This window comes from Mesitornis unicolor, unplaced genomic scaffold (assembly GCF_000695765.1).
Source record: "Mesitornis unicolor isolate BGI_N332 unplaced genomic scaffold, ASM69576v1 scaffold1862, whole genome shotgun sequence".
Lineage (NCBI taxonomy): Eukaryota > Metazoa > Chordata > Aves > Mesitornithiformes > Mesitornithidae > Mesitornis > Mesitornis unicolor.
The window spans coordinates 41,801-62,645 of NW_010166915.1; the positions used below are offsets into that span (position 1 = coordinate 41,801).

General features: G+C 37.4%; 1 protein-coding gene across 1 annotated transcript in view; it reads left to right on the top strand.

The window, feature by feature from the left end:
• Window positions 1-20,845, top strand: part of TBCD (tubulin folding cofactor D) — a gene marked incomplete at both ends in the record, with an annotated part of 79,554 nt that overhangs the window by 40,951 nt on the left and 17,758 nt on the right. Inside the window, 7 exons of the mRNA XM_010195112.1 lie at window positions 5,455-5,484; window positions 8,981-9,066; window positions 12,975-13,055; window positions 13,814-13,887; window positions 14,809-14,926; window positions 16,366-16,426; window positions 17,113-17,135. Coding sequence (XP_010193414.1) covers window positions 5,455-5,484; window positions 8,981-9,066; window positions 12,975-13,055; window positions 13,814-13,887; window positions 14,809-14,926; window positions 16,366-16,426; window positions 17,113-17,135 — 473 coding nt within the window. The remainder of the gene's footprint in view (window positions 1-5,454; window positions 5,485-8,980; window positions 9,067-12,974; window positions 13,056-13,813; window positions 13,888-14,808; window positions 14,927-16,365; window positions 16,427-17,112; window positions 17,136-20,845) is intronic.

Here is a 20,845-nt window from a genome sequence, read left to right on the forward strand (position 1 = left end):
GAGGAGTATTCTTTCTCACATGGTTGCCACTACAAGAGTACTGCTCACCTTTAGTGGCTGGATCTAATTGTCGTGTGTAATCTTCATTATGTTTCTGTGTTTAAATATAAACCGGTAGTTTGACCAGAAAGTATGGTGCTAAACCAGATATATTTAGTAATTCTATAAGCTTAGTGCAGACTGTGCTTCCATGTTTCAAATGAGTGCGAGTAGAGTAGAATTCTTTCAGAATCCTTTCAGGTGGAATGAGCCTACCATGATTACAAAGTACAGTGCATTTTCTTCTCACTTTCCCTTTTATTTTAAACCAAGCTACCAGTGTTTTGCAATTCAGTTATTTTCAGTCAAATTATATTTTTCGTTACTACATTCTAATTTAGAGCTGGTCAAAATTTGGAATTGCTGTTTTGATGGATAGTTATGAAAGTACTGAAATCTTTTTTCTTGTTTTAGAAAGGCAGGCAAAGAAATAGTTTATGTTTACCAGGCATTACTACAGTTTTGAAGAAAAATACCTGGCAGTCCTAATTATTTCAATTATTACTATAATTAAATACATACTTAAATAAACAACATGTTTTACTAGATTTTCCATCTATTACAATATGCAATATATTATAATGGAGAACACCATTAAAACAAAATAGCATATAGAGATATTTTGAACCCTGAGGTTAGAGAGAATAAAACAAGACTGTTCTTTTGAAGCTCCGAAAGCATTCTGAGCTGAGTTTTGCAACTCTTTCATGAATAATCATTATAAGGAGTAATCACATGAATAAGTAGTCTCGGATTGGGCTCCATTCAGGTCTGACATCTTAAAGAGAGGTTGGGTTGTTTTTTTTTCATATTGGTTGGTTAATAGTTTTTAAAATCATGACTTAGAAAATATTTTAGTATTTTTTCATTTTTTGTGGGAAAGCAAAGCATTCAGGTGACAAGGTCAGTTGGTCATCTTGGTTCTGATACCATCTTTAAGATCTTTGCATCCTGTTTTTCCATCTTCAGAAGGGGTTTGTATGAAAACTGAAAAATTATTATGACAAAACAATTGAAGTATTTGGCATCTCTTAGAAATTCACGGTTGTTTGAAAGTATGATTGAAATAGTAACATTTTCAGTTATTGAAGATCTGAGTATCATGAAGAAAAATCTTCTGTGAAACAAAAATATGCTAAAGGTACAAGGAGGGAATTCTGTCAACAATAAACAAGCTCTAGAAAATTGCCTTTTCACTTGAATGGACTATCTGTTTCATTATTTTCGTATTTCTATTTTACTTTCTCTCACAAAATTTTAACAGAAAAATACTGTGGTGATGGTTTCCCATGTAACGTTTTCTGTTCAATGGAGTCCTTCAGACTCAGGAAAAATAATTTACCATGTCACAGTTTTGTTGCTACAATTGGGATTAGATGCTGTTCTCCGAGAACAGTTCTGGTTTTACATTCTTTTTGAGGGATTTTTCTGGTTTTGCTTGAATACCTTGGTTTTCATTGTGGATTTGCCCATTATTGGATTAAAGCTGGTTTGTGGAAGAGGCACCTTTTAGCTGAAGCTAGGAGAGGTTCATGGCGATGCATACAAACCTCCCTCAACCTAAGCAAGCAGCTGTGAACCAAGTTGCTATACAGTTTTACTCTGCAACTGGAAAATTTTCTAGCTACTGAGCTATGTATACAGGAATTTGCTAATTACCATAAATCTTTTCGTACTTTTTAAGAATTATGAATTCATAACACGAGCATGAGAATCTAAATCAAACTGATTCTTTTTCTCCAAGGCTATTCAATTGAAATAATTGACAAATATAGTAAGGCAATACTAATATCTATCCTTGTAAGCAGTGGTTAAAATTGTATGTTTTTGTTTATAGATAAACTAACCAATTAGGTGTAAATTAACATGTAAATTAGATGCTTAGAATGTATCAGATGAATGCCAAGTATTTTTGCCATGCTGCTGGACTGTTTCTTAGATCTTCATGATCACTTTTCTAAGCAAGTTAAAAAATGGAACGGTGATACAGCAGTGGAATTTTAAAGTTCCTACACTAAGTAAACAAAGTGTGTCAAATCTTTATGTAGAATAGCTGTTCTGCTGCAGCATTGTCTGTAGGCCCGTATGCATCTTTTTTCAATGAGTTTGCTACCGTATATTTCAGTCCTGGGCCTACAGATGTATTGTAAGTAGAATACAACCTTCACTGGTGTGAGACTAGATTTATGTTGCTTGGATATCAAATATTCTGATTTAAAAGGAAAGACTTTACAGATTTAGTATTTTTAAAGGCACTTGTCTGAGCAGTACATTTAAAAAGAAATTGTAATGCAGTGATTAAACTGTTAAATTCTTTGGATATGGTAGTTAGAATCATAGAACCATTTAAGTTGGAGAAGACCTTTAAGATCATTGAGTCCAGTGGTTAACCTGACACTGCCAAGTCCTCCACTAAAGCTTGTCCCTAAGCACCGCATCTCCCTGTCTTTTAAATACCTCCAGGGATGGTGACTCAACCACTTGTCTGGTCACCCTGTTGCAGTGCTTGACAACCCTTTCAGTGAAGAAGTGTTTACTAATATCGAATCCAAACCTCCCATGGTGCAACATGAGGCTGTTTCCTTTTGTCTTGTTGCTTGTTACTTGAGAGAAGAGACCGGCCACCACCTCTCTACACCTCCTTTCAGGTAGTTGTAGAGAGTGATAAGGTCTCCCCTCAGCCTCCTTTTCTCCAGACTAAACAACCCCAGTTCCCTCAGCTGCTTTGCATAAGACTGATGCTTCAGACCCTTCACCAGCCTCATTTCTCTTCTTTAGACATGCTCCGGCACCTGAATGTCTTTCTTGTAGTGAGGGGCCCAAAACTGAATGCAGTATTTGAGGTGTGGCCTCAGCAGTGCCGAGTACACGGGGACAATCACTCCCTACTGGCCACACTATTTCTGATACACAATCAGGCAGGATGCTATTGGCTTTTTTGGTCACCTGAGCACACTGCTGGCTCATGTTCAGCCAGCTGTTGACCAGCATTCCCAAGTCCTTTTCTACCAGGCAGCTTTCCAAACTGAATGCAGTATTTGAGGTGTGGCCTCAGCAGTGCCGAGTACACGGGGACAATCACTCCCTACTGGCCACACTATTTCTGATACACAATCAGGCAGGATGCTATTGGCTTTTTTGGTCACCTGAGCACACTGCTGGCTCATGTTCAGCCAGCTGTTGACCAGCATTCCCAAGTCCTTTTCTACCAGGCAGCTTTCCAGCCACTCGTCCCCAAGCCTGTAGCGCTGCATGGGGTTGTTGTGACCCAAGTGCAGGACCCAGCACTGAGCCTTGTTGAAGCTCATACAGTTGGCCTCAGCGCATCAATCCAGCCTATCCACATCCTGCTGCAGACCTTTTCTTCCCTCAAGATCACTACTCCCACCCAATCTAGTGTCTTCTGCAAACTTACAGATGATGCAGTCAATCCCCTTATCCACATCATTAATAAAAGTTTTAAACATAACTGGCTCCAGTACTGAGCCCTGGGGAACACCACTTGCGACCAGCCACCAACTGGATTTAACTCTGTTCACAACAACTCTTTGGGCCTGACCATCCAACCAGTTTTTTTACCCAGGGGCAAGTATGCCCCTCCAAGCCACAAGCAGCCAGTTTCACCAGGCAAATGCTGTGGGAAACAGTGTCAAGGCATTTACTAAAGTCCAGGTAAACAACATCCACAGCCTTTCCCTCATCCACCAAGTGGGTCACCTTGTCATAGAAGGAGATCAGGTTAGTCGAGCAGGACCTGCCTTTCATAAACCCATGTTGACTGGGCCTGATCACCTGGTTGTCTTCCTGTAAATTGTTCAGGGCATCATCTGTGCTGAACCCTCCCTCTGCTGAGCGAAAGAATCTCAATAGCATAAAAGGGAATCTAAAGCTAATGTGTAAATAAAAATAAATAAATAATACAGGGTAACATGAAACAATGTCCTGGCAAACACTGGCTGGGAGTATATGTTGGTAGATTGAAAAAAAAAAACCCATCTCAGAAGCTGGTCCACAGCATACAATAAATTGCAAGTGTAGGGCATTGCTACAGCTCCTGTTCCTGTTCTGGAAGGCTGCTCTAAATGTTGCCCAAGGGTGTATCTACACTGCTGCCACTGCAGAGGACAGCCCATGCAGCTCTGCCTGAGGCAATGCTAAACTGGTTAGCTTGGGGCCACAGCTGGCAGCGTGGCTGCAAGTGCGAGCAGGCTAAGGTGGGCTCCGAAACCCTCCAAGATAGTGGGTAAGTGGTTTAGAGTCAGCCTGTGCTACGTGTCCTGCAATGGCTTTGCTGCAAGCAGAAGCTGAACGAGCCTGGGCAAGTCTACAGGAACTGCAAGCATTATCCTACACAGCCATCACCTCAGCAAGGCACTGGGAGACTGCCTTCATTAGGGCTTGCTTCACCTATGTGCTGGGAGTGTTTGCTCTATATGTAGAGTATGATACCTTGATGAACTAACTTAACCTTTTGTTTTTACAGGTGGATTACCACATGTGTACTGTATTTATGTAGGAAGTGCAGGAGCTCTGTCTGTCAAAGTTCTTGTGGCATTTTCAGTAAAGATTGGGACACCCCCCTGTATGTTAAATAGTTGTCAGGTGACAAGTGCGGTCCATTGCTGGAGATCTGTGTTTGTAGGTAGAGTGACATTCCCTAGGAGAAGTGTCCAGATAATTAAGATCTCTCCTCTCTGAAAAGAGTTAAAATTTACAGATTTTTTTATTAGTAATTATGACTGTATGTTATTTTATGGAACAAAAAAAATTTGGCTTGAGAGAAGGAGAAAATGCAAGTAAAAATTTAAGTAGGTTTTATTTTGCTTACCATACAAGTAGAGAAATTAACTTTATGATTGTATTAGTTACATTTTTCAAGATTTTGAATTAATTTTATGCAAAACACAAGAAATACACACGAATTTTGTCTTTAGGTTTTATTTCAGTGTTTCGGCATACTTCCAAATGTGTGTCTTTCAAATAAGTATTGCATTCTCAGTATTGTTTGCCTGAAGTTTTCATTGACAGACTCAAACTTTGCCCTGTGCTAGCAAGTTCTGTTGAAGTAGTCAGACAGAAGTGAGCTGTCTTAATTTCTGTTGTCTACAGGTATTGACTTTCAATCCCAGTGTGAAGCCTTGTGTCACTACTCAAAAGCACTCTTGTGGGTGTGACTAGTTTAATAAACTTGCATTCTTAAACTGCTGTCATGCAACATACAGCTTTAAGAACACCAGAACATAGAGACGCAGAAACAAAAAAGCCCTGTGGGCTGGTTCTACTGACAAAGCTTACTTTATGTAAAAAAGAAAAGCCATGGGTCATTTATATTGTTGTGTGTTTTGAATTCATCATCTGGTGTTTATCAAAAAGCAAACCTGCCTCATTTTGGTATGTTTGTTCTCTGTTCCTTAGGCTGCCTTCCAGGAGAATGTTGGGAGACAGGTATGGTAACTTTCCTGAAACTTCATTCATTAGTGCCTTGGAGGTTACTGTAAACGTGTAGTACCTAAAATCAAAATTAGACGCTGTGGCTTCGGAGAAATTGAGTAGAAGGATGTCGCTAAATAATTATTTTCATTATCAGCAAACAGGTTCTTTGGAGTACTTTTCTGAGAAGAGTTTGATTTTAGTATTCTCGTTTTGGAAGAAAATGAGCTGTCAGGTAATTTTCAACCATTCTGAAAAGCAAAATCAGCATTTATGAGGGCTATTATACACCTGGCAAGCTACAATGCTCTTAAAGCAGGAAAAATGCAATTTTTTTTATTTGACTTTCTAGTTTTTAGTAGAAGTATAGAATAAGTAGAAATCAGAAATAGAGTAAGTAGAACAGCTGAAGTGTGCTGCAGAGTCTTTGCTGTGATTGGTGATACAACAATGAACTAGACTTAAGAGTCTTCAACTCAGTATTTGGTTTTACTTGTACCATAATGCTGCCATCTAGACATTTGAGAACTTTGTTACTTTTGGAGGAACTCAAGTGCTTTGAAAAAAGCATTGTGATAGGTTCCTGTGTAACCTGCCAAAATTTAAGTAGTTAAAATGCTCAGACAGCTTTGATTTGCAACCTTGGAGAAGAAGCAAATAGGGTAAAGACTTAGATTTCAAAGTTTCCTGGTTTCTCGTCAGGAATTAATAAAGCTGAATATACAACTTGGAAGGAAAAAAAAAAGTGGTGGTAAATGGTTCAGTTAGTAAATTCTTGTGACAGAGCAGGGCATGTGAGCATGGTTAAAGCAGATTTTGTTATCAGTAAGCCACCTTTTAAGGGATCTTTGTTAAAATGCTGTCTAGCTTTCCCTGATAGAATTCCCAGAGATCTCTGTGTTATGAGCTGGGATATTATTCCTTCAGAACTATGGGTATTAGGCAAGGTATCTGTAATTGGTGTGTGTATTTCTAGATAGAATTAGGTTAATAGCAGAGAAGGGGTACAAGAAGACTGGGAGAAAGAGGGTAGGTATTTCTGGTGACCTGACCCAACCAAGTCTGTGATAAGTAGAAGCCAGCGTAATTCTTCCCTGGGTCTGTAGTTACTGCGTTACTGCCCAGGAGAGGTTACTCATCACACAGTAACTCTGCCCGATTCCACTTCGAGAGGTACTGAAAGAAGTAAACATCTTATGGTGACTTCAGTTCCAGGTGAGATAGGGCTCTTAGATGCAGCAGCTTTTGAAATGCTTCCATGTAGCAAAAGTTTTGAGGAGTTTTTTAGTTTTTCATCAGAGGAGTACAGTCCAAGTTAGTTTAGAACCTGAAAGTTTGCTTATTCTTCTTTGACACTAGATTCAAATTTGTCAGTGTTGGTAGAACACCCAACAATTTCAACTTTTATGTTGGCTTGTTAAGGAAGAGTTTGCAGTAAAGTAGTAAGTTTTCATGGCATGAAGAACAATATCAGTCTTCAGTTGGTTCCTGCAGAAGTTCAGAAATTTTCCTTACTGAACCAATCCTCACTGCCTAGGAAAATGGTTACTTAATCAGTGGGTACACCCTCTGCAGTTCTTGACCTGGATGTAATCTGTTGAAAGAGACACCCATTCTCTGAATTGGAAGGAGCCGAAACACACTCTCCATCTGAAGTAACATTGCTGATACTAAATAGGTGGAGGAAAAAGTTGACCTCGCTTACTTCCTACTTCCTGCCTGCTTCACCTTTGCAATTCAACATGTCCTGAACCTGAGAGCTTGCTACTATGGCCTCTGAAAAAAGAAGCCAATGTAACTTACACTTCTTGTAAATGAAAACTTTTAAAAATTTGAATTTATTTTTTTTTTTTTACACATGAAGTATGAGAAATGCATGTATCTCTAATAAGAGGAACTTCTTTATTGGAGAAGTAAGTTTTAAGTGTTTTGACAGAATAGAAACTTTTAGCTTCTCCTCTGAAATCTGTCTCTCCCTTCGGCCATGACCTCTGTACTCTTGAACTTGGTTTCAGTAATTTTGCTGTCTCAGTGACATGCACTGCGGCACCATAACCTTCGGTGAGATGGCATCAAACTGGCACACTTACAGCCAAGTCATAAATAGCAAGCTCCAACTAGGAGCTAGGATTGAAATTGTTCAGCTGTGATTTTCCTTAAGTACAGTGTGCATTCTTATACATTTAATTCTGTGTTGTCTTGTTTGGCTCCAGTCATACTGAGCTACTTCTCATGTGTGCATTTTTCTCTCTAATCAGTGTTTCATTAGGCTTTAGAAGAGTACATTCATTTCACCATTATTAAGGCTTGCAGGTAGTCTCTTGGACAAGCCATAAATGTTCTGTCTGTCCTTGGTTCGGTCAGATTCCAGGCCTTGGTTTTTTGGACTGCTGGCATTCTGCTTCCCAGAATAAAACCTCCACAGTAGCTGACAGCTTCCCACTGTTCACAGTATATACTTCTTCAATTATTCAGGTTTAGATCTAGAGCTATTTTCTGCTATTTTTGCATGGCTATATCCTAAAGTGGAAGGGATGAATGAGCTGTAAACAAACAAAACTCCATCATATCCAGAACCTGTACATCCACATAGCCTTATTGCTTAAATATCACATGATTGTCCCTTCTGTGAGTGAGTGCAGTGTCTTTTAGTTGGCTGTTTTCCATTTGTACTTAATTATGGCTTGTGGAAGCTATGCTGCCTCCTCCATTCCAAAACACAGACTTGCTGCATAATACTATGTTAAACCAGTCACAGCCAACCAAAAGTCTGAATGTCTGAAGTGTATTGATTATATAAAAAGGCAAAAATTTAGGGGGCAATTGCATATTTAGAAAGATAATTTGTCTTCTAAAACCAGAATTTTTTGACCTGTGATGTCAGAATGGTGATACTGCTCTAGGACTCAATGTTTCAGGCTTTGCTGGGAACCAGTGTTCTTTTTAAGAACAAACTAGCCCCAGTTTTTTAGTTCATTAATAAATAAGTAATAAAGTATATCTGTAAGTAGAAACAAAGTAATTGAATTCCCATGCATTCTACATCAGGTGCATTTTTTGGTGCCTAAATCTCTGATTTTGTACTTAAAAAAACTTGCAGTAGATACTTGTTCCTTCGCATAAACTGAAAACCTATTTACGTTTACCTAACCCTTCTTCTAGAGAAATAATTTTTTGTGTACACACATAGTCACGCATTCATCCAATACATGTTTGGATATGACTTGAAGGTGTTAAGATGGCTATTGCAGTTTATTACCTGCTGCTATTTACTTTGACTGTTTATCATTGACTCATAAGTGAAGCTAGGTTTTTTGCTGTTCATATGTCTGATAACCTTTATAGCTTTAGTGCAAGTGATTTTACTATAAATTAGAAATTAAATTGTATTTTTTCAGTACTTAGAGAGCAGTAGTAGATATATTTTCAATAATGTTGCCTATTTGGGAAGTATTTTACATTTTTAAATAATATTTTCTTATTTTTTCCCTCTTCCCTATGATGTTTGTAGGGCACTTTTCCACACGGCATAGACATTCTAACTGCAGCTGATTACTTTGCTGTTGGTAACAGAGTTAACTGTTACCTGTCTATAAGGTAAGCTTCTAAGCATTAGTTTTCCTAAACATGGGTGACTTTTTTTGCGTAATGAAATATTTGTCTGATTGTTTCACCTTACTGAACATCATGTTTATTACTGTTGTTTTTGAATAAATTAAAATTTGATTTTTCTTATTTCTGCATCAGACTGCTTATTATGCGTAAGACATGGTGAAAATGTGACCATGATTTCCTTGTTTACATGGAGGAAGTAGCCAAGAGGCAATATTTGCAGGTGTCACAAAACTGTCTAAGCTGGCCAAGAAAAGAGAAGAGATGGGGATTTTGAAGAGTTGTAGTAAAAGATGAGGTCGTTATGATGGCAGATAGACTCTGAGGTGGGTAAGAAAATAAACTAATACCCACTTAAAAAAATACTTTGCACAAGTTGTGGTCTGTGCATAGACCTTTAACTTGGGTGCTTATAGTTTTCCCAGATAGCTCAGTGAAAATCGAAACACAGTATGCAATTGCATATGCAATGCACTGCAATGCAGCGTTTGAAAAAACAAAAGTGATCACTGCAGTATGGAGTCTGTAAAGAATGTAATGGGAAATACGAAACTGGTGTGGTGCTGTTATAAATCAGTGGCTTGTCCTGGAATACGTTGTCCTGTTCTGGTCAGCTATCTGAAAATGCAATAAAGCTGAAGTCAGGGGAATTCAGAGGCAAGCTGTGCGCACAGGATGACTAAAAGGAACGTAAGATTGCACTTCCTCATGGGAAGATGAAAAAGACTGAGGGCTGGGCTCTAGCTTTAGTCGTCGAAGACAGACAGTCTCGCCTAGGTGTCTCGCCTCTCTCCATAGCCAATGCAAAGACAGGCACCTACAGAAGGTGATTCAGACCGTTTTAACGTAGGTCAAGTTGCTCTATGGAGTTGCATGTTTTTCAGAAGCCAACAGATTAGAAAAGCTTGGAGAGATTATATTCTTGGGGAACAGAAATAGCAAACAGGTATATGATGGTTTATGCTCTGTTGCCAGCTTTGTGACTTCCAATGAGCAGTTATTTAAGATAATTTGCACTGGAACCCTCTATTGTCTCACCCACTTTTTTTTTTTTTTATTAAATTAATTTGTCCACCTCCATATTGTCCCTTTTGTGCATAAGCATTTCAGATGGCGCATCTCTTCACCTTTTACCTACTGGGGTTCCTTCTGGGGTCCACACCCTCCTCATACACCCTTCCCCAGAGCTCCCGCCCACTGAGCCAAGCTGGCGAAATGCCGTGGCTCAATATTCGATGCTGCTCTGGATCCACATAGCATCAGAGGGATCTTTGAAACTCTGAATTTTTTTTATGCTAGTAGAAAATAGAAAATATTCAAAATTGACAAAGTTTTTATTTTATCTCTTTTGTAATTTTGGCTTGTAGACTAATTACGTTCTCCTGTTTGACTGCGGAATTGTTAATTTATTCTTATTTTTTTCAAATGCTCATTTATATTTGCTCAACTACTCCTTCCGTTGTGATTTTCAGGGCTTTTGTAGGAGTGTTACTTATCTAAGCAAAAATATTTTTACTGTTGACTTCTTTCTTTCACTCTTGTGCCTTTCTTTAAGTTGTGCAACAGAAAGAATAAATTTGTAAATTCTTTATAATTAAACTTATGCAGTTAGTGGCATGATTCCTTGAAACCATATTAGGTGTTATTAATCAAACTCTTCTTTGTAAAGTATTTGTCATCTCATTTATTATATTACTTTTGAAAATCTTTACCACTTTGCTCTTCAAGCAGGATGTAATTATTTGGGTCAATACTTAATTATTTCCTTATTTTTGTCTGACTGACATCAAAGGAAAAGTGCTTAAGCATATATTTGGCTGCACAGAAAGCATGTATCATTATGATGTGGTAGGAAGAATGAAACTTTCTGATCGTGATGCCTTAAGGTGGTGTAATTGTTTATGTTGCTGGAAAAAGTTGCTTGAGGTTCCTATTCCAGATCTAGGATCTTTAGCCTTCCCCCACCCAGATAAAACAATCCTGGGACACTTTGTATGCCAGCATAATGCCGCTATATGAAAGGAAGCTGTGCAGGCGTGAAGGTTGGTGCTACTAGGTTCCTTTGAGCAATAAAAGCTTGGAAAATATGTGTTGGTTTCTACAGTTTAGTTTGGTTTTGGTTAGTAAATGATGATACATTCTTGTAGAGAGGCAGTATAAAATTTATATATGTGTGTGTGTGTGTATGTATATGTATATATATATATATAATATATATGTGTGTGTAAATAGTTGCTTTTATCCTTTCAAATCTAATTTTTTTAATGCAATTTTTTCATGCTGGGTGCCTTTTTTGATACTTTTTGCTGGATACTCTTTGGAGGATTCAACTCAAGTATCATAATCTATTTCTGAGGGTGGAAGGTAGAGGAAACTCATTTTGTATGAACTTGGAGTAACGAGATTATGTGATTCCAGAAGTTCAGGCCTTGGTAAAAACAAAGTTAAGGAAGAAGCTTCTTTAGCTGAGTAGGGAGGGATCCAAAAATCCTACCAGCAACATTATCAGGAAAGCTACGCTTGTATCCAGATTTACTTGCATTAGAGTACAAAAGATGAGGATTGTAGTTAAAGATAGTTATGAACAAAAACTGAAAGTGGGATTGGGCTACAGACATGGCTCAAGAGATCAACTTTCGGCTGGGCAAGAAAAATACCGATTAGAAGGACTGGAAAAAATGGGGAGTGCGGGAGTGCTAAAACTAGGATCCAAAAAGCAACTACGAAGGAGAGAAGAGAGCTCAAATATGGCAGGGAAAGTGTGTCTGTTATTGTATGTTCTTTCAGAAAAGGGAAGGGAACCAAAGAGTAATGAATTTTATAATTTCTCTGCTGGCATCAACAGCCACTTAAACCCAATGTCACATTCTCGTCTAGGGCTCATAGCAGTAGTAGACAGTACTTCTGTATCCTGTATTCTCTCAAGTGACTGTGCTGTGGATTTTAAGCATTTCTACTCTTCTGATGAATTACATAGAAACCAGTATGGTAGCATGCAGCAGTATTTGGATTTTGTCTTTGTTTTGCTTCTAATTACACGCATATATATTAATAGGATGCTATTATGGTTGCAAAGTTAATCACTCAAAAGATACGAAAAGTTGAAATTAAGGTAATCCGTGTGTCCTTAATTTCATCCCTTTGTGCATGCTGTTTCACACAAACACATTCTACTGATTGTTTAGCTTTCCAAGATTGTTTAACAAATATCAGATGTACTGAAAAAAACATTTCGCTTCTATTGACCTCAGCTTTCACTAGTTGATGCTTGTAAAGGTTGGAAAGCAAGTGTGGCTATAAAGTTAGGTAATTATGCTGGCTACCTAGGTAATGAATTTGGGTGTTCCCTTTCATCTTAGTTCTTGACTTTACAGTTTTAGCATTTTTTGTCAGAAGTGACTTTTTGTGTATGTTTGTTTTCCGAAAAGGTCAAATTGAAAATCCATATTCAATTTTGGACCGTTGCATTTATGAAGATGTAGCACATTTTTATAACTTATTTTTACTGTGTGCTGTGGATTGCGTCATTAATACATTTCTCCAATCGGAAATAATTATCTTAGTTAATATAAACGCCTACATTGTCTACAGTGTAACAATGGGAATGGAATGTGGGCTTTTTTGTGTTTCATTGCTGACAAGCTTTTTGTATGTCTAGTGGTTTATAGACAATCCGAAGGAATTTTACAAAACTGATCTGTATTTTTTCAATAATTGTAAAATATTATATATTATTTCATTCAGCAGCATCTTATTTAGGAGAAAGCATGTTTAAGTAATTTTTTTGTTGTTGTTGCTTTAAACCTAGAGGATTTAAATCTTCGAAGTGCTTGTGTTAAAATGCACACAGGTGTTGATTCTGTTCTCTCTCTTTATGGACATTTCTTTTTCAGCGTGTATATTGCTGGCTTTCCTGAGTATACACAGCCAATGATCGATCATTTAGTTAACATGAAGATTAACCATTGGGATAGGTAAGTTCATAAAGTCTAATTATTAATATCCAGGAATTGACTGTTCTGCATTTCATGCTTTCCTAGATGGTTTTCATTTATTTTACATATACTAGAGTTTGGAATAGCATTTGACTGAAGAAAACTGGACAAGTAGTAGGTGATGTCATCTATACCTCCCTAGCATATTGCCACTTATGTTTATGAATTTTGTCTTTATGCCATGACCTCAATCAGTTAATAGATTAATAAAAGACATTTATATGATGTATAGTGTATGCGAGGGGTAAACACCATCACCGTCCAATGATCATAATTAAAGTAGATTTCATGCATAGAGGTGATGCTTAGTCATATTCAGTGTTCATGAAGATTAAAATGTGTACATGTAACACAAATGAGATTATATCAGTGCTGATACTAGTTTGCATCATGAGAAATAATAATAGTTTACTGTAGTGTCCCTGCCACTGCACAGAATGAGCCCTCAGGTTCTACCATCCACACGTAGGTTTTTCTTTGTCTCTTTCAGCAATAAGTTCTATTCACAGAGCTAAAAGCTAGCTGTAGGCTGTCTGTTTGGTCCACTCTTGTTTTGTTGGCCTTTTTTGAGGGAGGGAAGCATGGGATAGACAGAGAATATTGTATTTTTTAATATTGCCGAAGTCTTTAATTTGGTCAAGCATGGGAGTCCCTTCCTGACATTATTTTTTAAAATACATTACTTCTACTAAATTGGTAACCCAAAAAAATCTAAAAATGCTTTTTTACATCTTCAGTGTTATTCGAGAAGTTTCAACCAAAGCTCTGCATAACCTTACTCCACGGGCTCCTGAGTACATGGCAAATGTGGGTAGGTAACAAATGAGTTCTGCACAGCGTGCTGTATCAGGCGTTCTAGCTTATGTAGCAAAAAAGGTATTAAGACTTAAACGTGCACCATGACTTAAAAATTAAAATTTCCCCTGCAACTTAATACATTGTAGTGACACTAATAGCTTTACCAGTTTTCAGGTTTTATGCAAAAATTCTAAAATGCTGCCAGATCTTTTTCTATCTGGAGACTGGACTTTAGTCATCTGGCTGTACTGGACCCTTCCAGTTCTGAGATGAATAAATGGGCGAGTTCTGCTGCAACAATTCAGGCGGCTGGCCCTCAAATTCCCAGCTTTTGTTTTGCTGATATAGCTTTGATGTCGTAAAGGGTGAGGGGATCTGTTTTGTCTTGTCCAGTCTGACATCTTCAGAAGAATTCCTTTTTGACCGTTGTGTGTGTAATCAAATGTTTCTTAGCATGAATTCAGGATCCTTTTCTCGGCCCACTCGAGATTCTGGGGATGTACTGGCTGCTTTCTAGTGTGGCTGAAAGACAGGAGCTGACGCCCGGGTGAATCTATAGTTACAAATCTTGCCTAGGCTCCGTGTAGTGGACCAGGAAGGTGCCAGTTCACATGGAAGTAAAATTCTGTGGAAGTACAAGCCTCATTTCCCTTACCTCTCAGCCAGACCAGTGCCTAATAGCAATTATGTTATTTTATTTACTCCAAGCAGGGAGCTAGCTGTGAGTTCAAAATATCTTGGTGTGGTTTAGTATGCTTTTTCAGAATTTATGTATATTTTTAAAACTTGTTTTTCACATAATGGCCAGGATATATTGGCCTGGCTATCCAGAAACAGTTTTCCCATGTTTTTTCTAGGCAGACATGTTTACTTTTAGAACTGTGATTCTGTCACTATGCTTTGTTTTAAAAAAGTATTATTTAATCTTTTTCAGTTTTGCCAAGACTTCTGCCTTTATCTGTTGGCACAGATCTGCACACACGCCATGGGGCAATTCTTGCCTGTGCTGAGATCACCCATGCGCTGTGTAAGCTAGCAGAAGAGAATAAAAGGTATAACTGCAAGATTATCTTGACTATAAATTTTCCTTTCATGTCTGGTCTATTGGAAGCTTCCGGAGTGTAATTATGGAAATCTCCATCTTAGCGAACTTCTGTTCCATTGAATGTTTGTTTTGATCAGTCATACCAAGCCTTCACATTTTATTCAGTGATGTTATAAACTTAAGTCTAAATTCATCATCAGAAAAGTGAGATCATTTGCTGCCTTACCTGGAGAGTTCAAAGTTATCATTAAAATGTAGATTAAACCACCCTTCCCATAAGTATTCTGTCTTTCTGGTGAGGGGACAGACTTTCATCTTCAGTGTTAGAGAAATAGCTCCTCAAGTAGCTTGTTGAGGTGGACTGATTTAATTGTTGCTGCTGAATGCTGGTCCAGGTATATCTATATAGTTGTATGTGTATGTGCACATACACATATTACATATGGGTGATACAGCCAGAATAATTGACAAAATTATTTGGAGATGCCTTTGCTTTAATGTCATTAAAGAAATTAGTAATTTACCTTTTCTTTCTTTCACAAGAATCACTTGTGAAAAATGGTTGAAAATCTTTGTTGCAAAAACTATAATCTGAAGTTAGGTTAGCAGAAGAATTTTACACTAGTGTGACTTAAATTGGGATGAGCAACTGTTTAAGGTCAAGACAGTGGAAAATAAGGTTCCAGGGTGCAAACTTCACCAAAAATAAATACAGTTCTGCAGAAGTCATAGATATATGTACACAGATGAAATAGATTTTTTAAAAACAGATAGGCTTTCTGAGTAATTTTTCATGCTAGAAGTTGGATAATTACCCTCTGATAAACCTTTTTTAATTTTACTTCTGAGAACATTCTGCTGCAGTCATGTGAAGGTATCTAAAGTGGTGACATCTAACAAATTTAATATTGTCATTGTTTGTACAAGCTAAATATATTGAGATGAATTTGCATACCTGATATTAAATGTTCGCTGATTTTTATGGCTTTAATTATTCACAAATAGGAATTGTAGTTGCCAGCAGTTTCTATCAAAGAATTTGTGTTAATCTTAGGAGTTTCCTTTCCAAATAAGTTGAAAAGTTAGAGAAAAAGATGCAGAGCATTTTTAGTAGTGGGTAATACTTGAAATTGATGAAAAAATCTCGTGTTAGAATCCAAAAAGAAAACTAAGCTGAAAGGCATTATTGGTGTGATATGGATTATGATTTTGTTAGGGAGTGACACTAATTCTTTTAAGTCTTTTAAGAATGAGTTTGCTACATGATAAGGAAATAACTTACTATTTGCTGAAATATTTAGAATTAGATATTGCATATTTCTGTTGAGCATAATTTGGAAATCAAATTACTGTTTTTCTGTTTGAAAGAACAATAAAGTCATGGAAGAAAAATTAATTATAGCCTGATTAGGAAACCAGTCTTAAAAATTTTCTATACCTTTACAGATCTATATCGTATTATTTCAATGAAAAATCACTGGAGGGACTTAAGCAAATCCATCAAGAGGTTTGTAGCAAGTATAAATGTATCTTCTAACCTGATATGTTGTATTATTTTTTAACAGACATTTACAATAGAGACAACTGTTCTCCACCCTCCACTTCCCCTTGCCATGAGTAAACTCACAAATACAAATTTGGACACGCACTGCAGAGTGTCTGATAGCTGGGTGCCCTTGACCATGTGTCTTACCACAGTATCATTTTGTATTTGGTCCCTTTCTGCCAGCTTCTTAGCTAAGCTGCTTTTCTGATGCTGCCAGTTACCTTCTGAAATACCACCTGCAGTTTTGCTTTGCTTTGCTTTCCCCTTCCATTTCCTCTCCCTTTCTGTACCTACTGACTGGCCTTGCAGAGAGACGCATGGCCGTTGCCTTAGTACGACCATGCTCAAGATAGATCTCCTAGTGAATCCATTTTCTGTCCTTTCTATTCTTAGTTTGTTGGTTTTTTTTAACTTCAGTGTGATTTGATTGCTAAATCTTTGCATCCATAATTTACCTGTTTGCAGACCTCGAAAGTCTACAGAAAGTATAGGCAGTTTCTTTAAAAAGATTTTTCCTTTCAATTTTATTTTTATAATAATTTGAAGTGTTGCATAGCTCACAGTTGCATGTGAAGAGGTAAAATGAAAACACTAGTATCCGACAAATTCTGCTAATATTAATGTCTGTTGCTTTATTTTCCTCCCAGCTTTGCAGTCGTCAATTATACAGGTAAGAAAATGGGCGCAAAAAAAATACTTTCCAATATGAGAAGTATCAACTATCAGTAACGAAAACAGTAGGACCCCAGGGAGTTTCTTGGCTTGTACCAGGTAGTTACAGCTACCACAGACTGCCAGTCTTGCAGAGTTCATTAGAATGCAAGCATGTGCTTTCTTTTGGCTTTGTCTGCCTGTTACAGAGGCTGATGGCGTTTATAATGGTTGTGGGGTGTAGAGAGTGCGACTCACAGGGATGTTAGATTAATGGGAAGGTGGTAGATACTGGTCTCAATACTGTGATAGAGACAGTTACAGAAAGGAAAGAATGTGAAACAGAGTATGCTCACTAATCCATGGCTTCAGCAGTACGTAATGAATTTCTTTCCCATTATTTACCTGTACTGTAGTGCTTGTATGGTTCAAATAGGTCTGTAGAAATTACCTTTAACTCATAAGTTGAGTCCAAATTTTTTTTTTTAAAGCAGCTTCTACCAAAATTCTAGAATTGCTTTCTTCATCCTGCATAATGAGTAGGCCAAGAGTATTACAAAATGTTCAATACAATTTTTCAACTCTTGCACCGAAGAAAATGTACTTGAGTTTTCACTGAGTTGTTTTGCATTTCCTATTTATTGAAGCTTCTAGGAAGCAAAGGGGAATTTGCCTAAGTAACTGTTAAGTAAATGTGAATTAAAACTGGTATGTGACTTCAGGGTTTGTTCCTAAATGTAAGGAAATCGGAACATAATTAATGACTTGTATTCCCTAGTGATTGTATATGCAAATAAGGGTTTTTTCTGTGTTAACTGACAAATTCTTTGACTTTTTGGGCAATTCAGTTCACTTCTTTGTATGACGTATCTGAAAACAGTAAGCCATAAGTAGTTTTTTTGTGTAATTATTAATGAAAGACATTTTATGTAAGTTTTCATATCCTGAAGCTTCCTGAAAAAAATGTTAAAAATTTACCTCTTGAGGGTCGTTCATACTGATGCAAAACTTCCACTCCAAAGTTAGGTCGTACTGCTGGATGCTTTTAATGCTGATACTGTATATTAGTGTCTTTGTGGGTGGCTGTCTTGGCTCCCGTAAATTCTTTAATGTCAGGGTGGAGCTTGGGTGTAATTTGTTTTTGTCATAATGTGCACTTCTTGCACTTAATGGTATTTATAAGATGCCTACAGAAATGTTTTCGTTCTAGATAAGACTTCTCATTTGACTTCAAGCAAAATTGATTCACTACTGTTTACTCTAATGCTTGGGCTGAGACAGAGATGTCTACTATAATCCATATTTTAAAATATTGGTGTGCATAAAATATTTTAAAATAGGACAGGAAAAATAAACTAGGTTATAAAAACAAACCAGCAATTTGTGTAGTGCTGGGCAAGCATTTAGTGAAACAAGCCAAACGTGTTTTGTGATGAGTAATTATTGCACATAGTATTTCAAAGATTTCCATTTGAGAAATTGCTACCGGGAATTTTCAGTGTAACAACATCTTGTAGGAATCTTGAAAGCCTGTGCATTTTAGTTTTGTTTCTAGTTTTTCAACTACTGTGAGAAAAACAGCAGGCCACATGTCTTAACTGCTCTGGCAATGAAGTAGTTGTATTTTTGGGGACTGAATGGATTTTAATGTGTTGATCAAGCTGTTTTCAGAAATTGTGTTGGCCTGTGAGAAAGCGAAAAGGAAGTAAAGTAAAAATGCTGTCTGTTTTTAATTTTAAAGTTGTAATTTATAAATTTTAAGGTGGAAAATGGGTCATGAGTTTCTCGATTGTTTAATACTTGGGATTCCATTGAATTCATAAGTACTTTAAGTCAAAAAAGGTAAAGCCAAAGTGCTGTAATGGAGGCCTTCATTTAGCTAACCATCTTACTTCGTTTAGCAGCTCTTGTAATGTCTTTAACATGATTTTGAACGAAGGCCATGAATTATCCTTCAGACAGCCCAAGTTTTCAGTTATATTGCACAATCTCTCAATTTTGAGTATACTTGAAGCAATCAAATTTGTTAATGCTAATTGTAGGAAATCCTGTCCTCTATAGTATAAACTTTTTTTTTTTTTTTTAAAAAAGTGAGTATCTTTCTGTCTTCCTGTCTAAGCCCTTTTCTGGGTTTGCCATAGTGTGCTGAGAAAGGAGCCTGCAAGTCCAGGCACATCAGTGTGTGCTTCCTTCCATTAGTCTCAGTTCTGACACATCTGATGCACTAGTCTGTCTGGAGGAGCTGGTTGGTTGAAGTATTTGCATGTGCACTTCCAGTTGTGTGTTGCCCAGTGAGCCTGATTTTCTGTATTAAATGGGCACTAGTTATAGCAAGTCATATGTAAACCATGGCACTTTAACAGAATATTTGTTGTGCTTGTTTTATGCTATATGGATTATAACAGAGTTATAACAAGTGAGCTATATTTTATTTTCTTTAAACTTTACTTTTGTATGTAAAATGTAAGACAAAAACGTGGTATCTGTTGCCTTAAGCTGCTGTCTTGCATTGGATAGGAAGTCAATCTGCCAGTTTAAACAGTGTTAATTGTCAGCCTGATTTATATGATGCATCCACTGAACTAGTATGCTTAGTATCTATTTTTTGTAGCAGTGCATCCAAGACCTTGTACCTTGTTCTCAATATGAAAAGTCCTCAAGAAAAAAGTGTTTTTAATCATAGTTCTGTTAAGATTCTTTAAAAATGCATCATCTAATATAAGGTTCTTGACTGGACATTCACCTGAACGGATGTTCAGCATATTTTTTAATTTTTTTTACCTCTGTTCTTATAGCCAGTTCTGAGTGTGATAGTGTAGGTCTTAATACACAGCGTTGGGTAACAAGATAATTTAGGGCTGGGTATGGAACTGCTGCAGACAGATATGCTGGGCTTCTTCTAGGTAGTTGCACTGCACTTCTGTATTTCAGCAAATGTTCTGTTTATTGGGCCTGCAGGGTTCCCATTGGAGCAGGATACGACAGGATGTGCAGCGTTTGTTAGCGACTCCCACACGGGATGATTCAGTTAGTGTGATGTGCTACATGCCGAGTTCTGCTCTGATCTCATTCTTGTAACAGATGAGGGTCTGTCTGCGTGTATTACATGGTCAGCTATGTGAGATGAGCACTTTTAGGTGTTTAGAATCATAGCCAGTGTAAGTTGGACTGTCATCTTCAGAGTTTCAACTTTTCCAAAAGAGGAAGGTAGCCTGCAGGTGTTGACAGGTGCAAGGCAAGAGAGAAACTAATTTCAAAGACCTTGAAGGTTGCAACTAATCTTGATGGTTTCAGGGCAAATGTGTTTCTTGGCAGTCATCTATGTAAAAGAGGGTTTTAGGCTTATTAACTTAATCAGCAAATAATTCCAGCCTTGCAACAAAGCTCATCTTAACAGTTTAAATTATTTTTTGCATCCAGTAGCATGGTGGTTCTAGGAGAGCAAGCTATACTATGTTTTGAAGGTGAAACTCTTTTGCTACTAACTGAAGTCGCTGGGAAAACTCTTACTTCCTTCCATAATGCCAGGATTTCACCTGCAGTTTATTCTCTGCATCTTCAAGGGGTGACCATAAGAGCTTTATTAAATACACAGTGTTTTTATCTGTGCTCAGAGGTCTCTCTTTCCTCGTCGGTGTACCTTGTGATAAAGCCAGTTTGTACTTCCAGAGCCCAGTAAGTGTGCAACCTGGACCTTCTAAGATACCTCAGTTCTATTTGGGATAAAGA